The 4,207-nt window shown below is 42.3% G+C and overlaps 1 protein-coding gene across 1 annotated transcript in view; it reads left to right on the top strand.

Annotated features, from left to right (window-relative positions):
* Positions 1-1,935: 1,935 nt before the first annotated feature.
* The window catches only part of LOC135559961 (piggyBac transposable element-derived protein 4-like), a 9,514-nt gene continuing 7,242 nt past the window's right edge, over positions 1,936-4,207 (top strand). The window contains exons 1-3 of the mRNA XM_065000861.1: positions 1,936-2,489; positions 3,159-3,256; positions 3,722-3,881. Coding sequence (XP_064856933.1) covers positions 2,225-2,489; positions 3,159-3,256; positions 3,722-3,881 — 523 coding nt within the window. The 5' untranslated portion in view covers positions 1,936-2,224. The remainder of the gene's footprint in view (positions 2,490-3,158; positions 3,257-3,721; positions 3,882-4,207) is intronic.

Genomic DNA, 4,207 nt, shown 5'->3' with positions numbered 1-4,207 from the left:
AATTGATCAATAATATAATAATACTTTTAGCAAACATGTTTATTTTTAATTTACTATCCGCAGCAACTATGAGAATATAAAGGTCAAGAACTTTTGTGAAACATCACAGTTAAAAATATATGGCAAATAGAAATCAAACGGGGTGGTCTTCAGAGATAGATGGGAGAGGTTTAGGGTAACTGAAGGATAGGACTGGATGGTCTTCAGAGATAGATGGGAGAGGTTTAGGGTAACTGAAGGATAGGACTGGATGGTCTTCAGAGATAGATGGGAGAGGTTTAGGGTAACTGTAGGATAGGACTGGATGGTCTTCAGAGATAGATGGGAGAGGTTTAGGGTAACTGTAGGATAGGACTGGATGGTCTTCAGAGATAGATGGGAGAGGTTTAGGGTAACTGAAAGATAGGACTGGATGGTCTTCAGAGATAGATGGGAGAGGTTTTACTGGGATAGGAATGGTCTTCAGAGATAGATGGGAGAGGTTTAGGGTAACTGTAGGATAGGACTGGATGGTCTTCAGAGATAGATGGGAGAGGTTTAGGGTAACTGTAGGATAGGACTGGATGGTCTTCAGAGATAGATGGGAGAGGTTTAGGGTAACTGAAGGATAGGACTGGATGGTCTTCAGAGATAGATGGGAGAGGTTTAGGGTAACTGAAGGATAGGATTAAAAACAAACTAAATATAACTATTGTATAATACACTGTGTCTGTAAAATGTACATAGTATGTATGAGCTGGACTTAGAAGCCTAATAGTTGTTGTGCATTAGTTTCCTCCAATCAGGGAAGGGGTGGAAGGGTTACTGGAAAACAAAGGAAAATATATGGAAAGTATTCAGGTTTTTAGAAATGATTACAAATGTATATATATTTAAACAGAAATAACTTATTTAGTATTCAGACCCTTTGCTATGAGAATCGAAGATGAGGTGAGCTCAGGTGCATCTTGTTTCCATTAATCATCCTTGAGAGGTTTGAGGTGGAAGGAATTGCAATCAGGGGAGAAGGGCCTTGGTCTGGGAGAGCTCCGAACACAGATCTGGGGAAGGGAGACAAAAAATAAATACTGAGCAATCAGGGAGAAGGGCCTTGTCCGCATTGAAGTTCCCAAAGAACACAGTGGCCTCCATCGTTCTTAAAAGGAAAGGTTTGGAACCACCAAGGCTCTTCCTAGAGCGGGCCGCCTGGCCAAACTGAGCAATCAGGGGAGAAGGGCCTTGGTCTGGGAGGTTACCTCTCTGAAGTTCCCAAAGAACACAGTGGCCTCCATCGTTCTTAAAAGGAAAAGTTTGGAACCACCAAGGCTCTTCCTAGAGCTGGCCGCCTGGCCAAACTGAGCAATCAGGGGAGAAGGGCCTTGGTCTGGGAGATTACCTCTCTGAAGTTCCCAAAGAACACAGCGGCCTCCATCGTTCTTAAAAGGAAAAGTTTGGAACCACCAAGGCTCTTCCTAGAGCTGGCCGCCTGGCCAAACTGAGCAATCAGGGGAGAAAGGCCTTGGTCTGGGAGGTTACCGAGAACCTGATGGTCACTCTAACAGAGATTTAGTGTTCCTCTGTGGAGATGGGAGACACCAACGCTCACGTAAATAGCCCATATGCCACTGGGTGAGAGAAGTTTTCATTGTATTTGGGCAGCATTATATGAAGTGTTATGTGTTGTTCGTGATGAGCCTTGGTCAATTTAGCTCGGAGTATGGCACCCTATTCTATCTGTCACCTAATCCTGCCTAATAGGCAGGCCAATCCTGGAGGAAAGTATTGGCTGTAAGAAGTAAGAACATAACATCTGGTTATTTTTAAATGACTTCTTATGACATTGCTTGCCAGACTGAACATTGTAATTCATATTTTTCCAATTTGCGTTACCCACTCCAGTCAGCAGATGGCGATATGAATTTTTCAGGTGATGCTTCTTGCGTATTATCTAGTGGACGGGCGGGATACTTCTTCAACAGCGACAAAAGGTTCCTGGTTTATCCACGCGGTGCTTTGCTAGCAAACCTAAAAATTGAAGCTCTTTAGACCTAATCTTGTGTATATTACTCTTAGTGTTTTGAACATAATTCTGTTTACCTATCTACTGGTTCATTTAAACGTAATTGTCTTGTTAAATTAGCAAATGTGTTACATTGATGCTGCAGTAGGCTAATCTCCCGGAGCATAAACTCACTAATCTCGACGGAGAAAGAAACTGGTGAAAGGAGGCAAAGAAGCTTGAAGAATGAAAGAAGAGGATGATATTACAGTGAAACAAGAGGATGATATTACAGTGAAACAAGAGGATGATATTACAGTGAAACAAGAGGATGATATTACAGTGAAACAAGAGGATGGTATTACAGTGAAAGAGGAATATGGGAACGAAGTTGTCAAAGTGGAAAAAGCGATAGGAGCTTTCAGAATCAAAAAGGAGGAAGAACCTTTTGAAGTAAAAGAGGAGGATTTCTCAATAAAAGAAGACGAGACCGAACATCCGATTACCACCAGTGAGTACTGTTTTATAAACAGGGGCACTATGCAGTTGTTGAAATAATGTATTAAAAAAAAGGCATTATACTGAAGTTCTGCACTTTAGTATGTTGTTCAGTACTGTAGGAATTGTTTAAGGGGCAATCTGCCATTGGTACATACATTTTTGGAACTTCAAAATTGGATTTTATTGAATTTTACATGTGGTCTATATTAAAGTGCACTTAATCTATTATTACAGGCTTTTAAAATATAATATACAGCGCATAATGTATACTTAAAATGTCGAAGGGACGCAAAAGGCATCCATTTTGTGGAACGGCCCTTTAACATTTGCATCACAGTGGTGGGGGGAGAAGTACGCAATTGTCATACTTGAGTAAAAGTAAAGATCCCTCAATAGAAAATGACTCAAGTAAATGTGAATCACCCAGTAAAATACTACTTGAGTAAAAGTCTAAAATGTACTTAAAATATAAATCATTTCAAATTCCTTATATTAAGCAGACCAGATGGTGCCATTTTCTTGTTTTTATTTTTTAATTTTTATTTACGGATAGCCAGGGAAACACTCCAACCCTCTGACAATCTACAATTGAAATGTTTGTTTGTTGAGTCCGACAGATCGGAGGCAGTAATGATTTACCAGGGATGTTCTCTTGATTAGTGTGTTCTCGTTCACACAGGAGAGAGACATGACTATCGTGGATCCTCTGGGGAGCCTCAACAACCTCATGAAGCTGAAGAGGCAGAGAAGAGTCTCTCCACATCAGAACACCAGATGGTACAGCTTGATCTGGTCTAGCATACAGCTTGGTCTGGTCTAGCATACAGCTTGGTCTGGTCTAGCATACAGCTTGGTCTGGTCTAGCATACAGCTTGGTCTGATCTAGCATACAGCTTGGTCTGATCTAGCATACAGCTTGGTCTGGTCTAGCATACAGCTTGGTCTGGCCTAGCATACAGCTTGGTCTGGCCTAGCATACAGCTTGGTCTGGCCTAGCATACAGCTTGGTCTGGTCTAGCATACAGCTTGGTCTGGTCTAGCATACAGCTTGGTCTGGTCTAGCATACAGCTTGGTCTGGTCTAGCATACAGCTTGGTCTGGTCTAGCATACAGCTTGGTCTGGTCTAGCATACAGCTTGCTCTATTGTGGTCTGGGCTGGGTTTCTGTAAAGCACTTTATGTCAACAGTGACATCAGCATCCATAATGATATGTGTCTGTGTCCCCTCTTTATGGTTACCAGGACAACGCTAGCCGTTCCGTCCTCCCGGAGTCCCAGTGTCGTGCCTCTCCCGGGATGAAGAGGTTGTCTGTGCTGCTGGTGGACTGCAGGAAAGCAAGGGGGCTGAGTGGAACTGTGAGAGGAGGAGGAGAGAAGAACGGATCAGATTTAACACATAAAAGTAAGTGCTGTTGTTTAGTTTGAACAAATACAATAGATCTGCCCACTGGTATCTGTTACCAGGACAACCAGCAGAGTTCTGTTAGTTGATATGAAGATGGACTGGTATCTGTTACCAGGACAACCAGCAGAGTTCTGTTAGTTGATATGAAGATGGACTGGTATCTGTTACCAGGACAACCAGCAGAGTTCTGTTAGTTGATATGAAGATGGACTGGTATCTGTTACCAGGACAACCAGCAGAGTTCTGTTAGTTGATATGAAGATGGACTGGTATCTTTTACCAGTAGGGCTGTCCCCGACTAATAAAAATCTTGTTTGACTTAG

The sequence above is a fragment of the Oncorhynchus nerka genome, linkage group LG15, assembly GCF_034236695.1.
Source record: "Oncorhynchus nerka isolate Pitt River linkage group LG15, Oner_Uvic_2.0, whole genome shotgun sequence".
In the NCBI taxonomy this organism is placed as follows: domain Eukaryota; kingdom Metazoa; phylum Chordata; class Actinopteri; order Salmoniformes; family Salmonidae; genus Oncorhynchus; species Oncorhynchus nerka.
The sequence above is the reverse complement of the archived record's forward strand: the minus strand, read 5'-3'. Positions and strand labels throughout refer to the sequence as shown.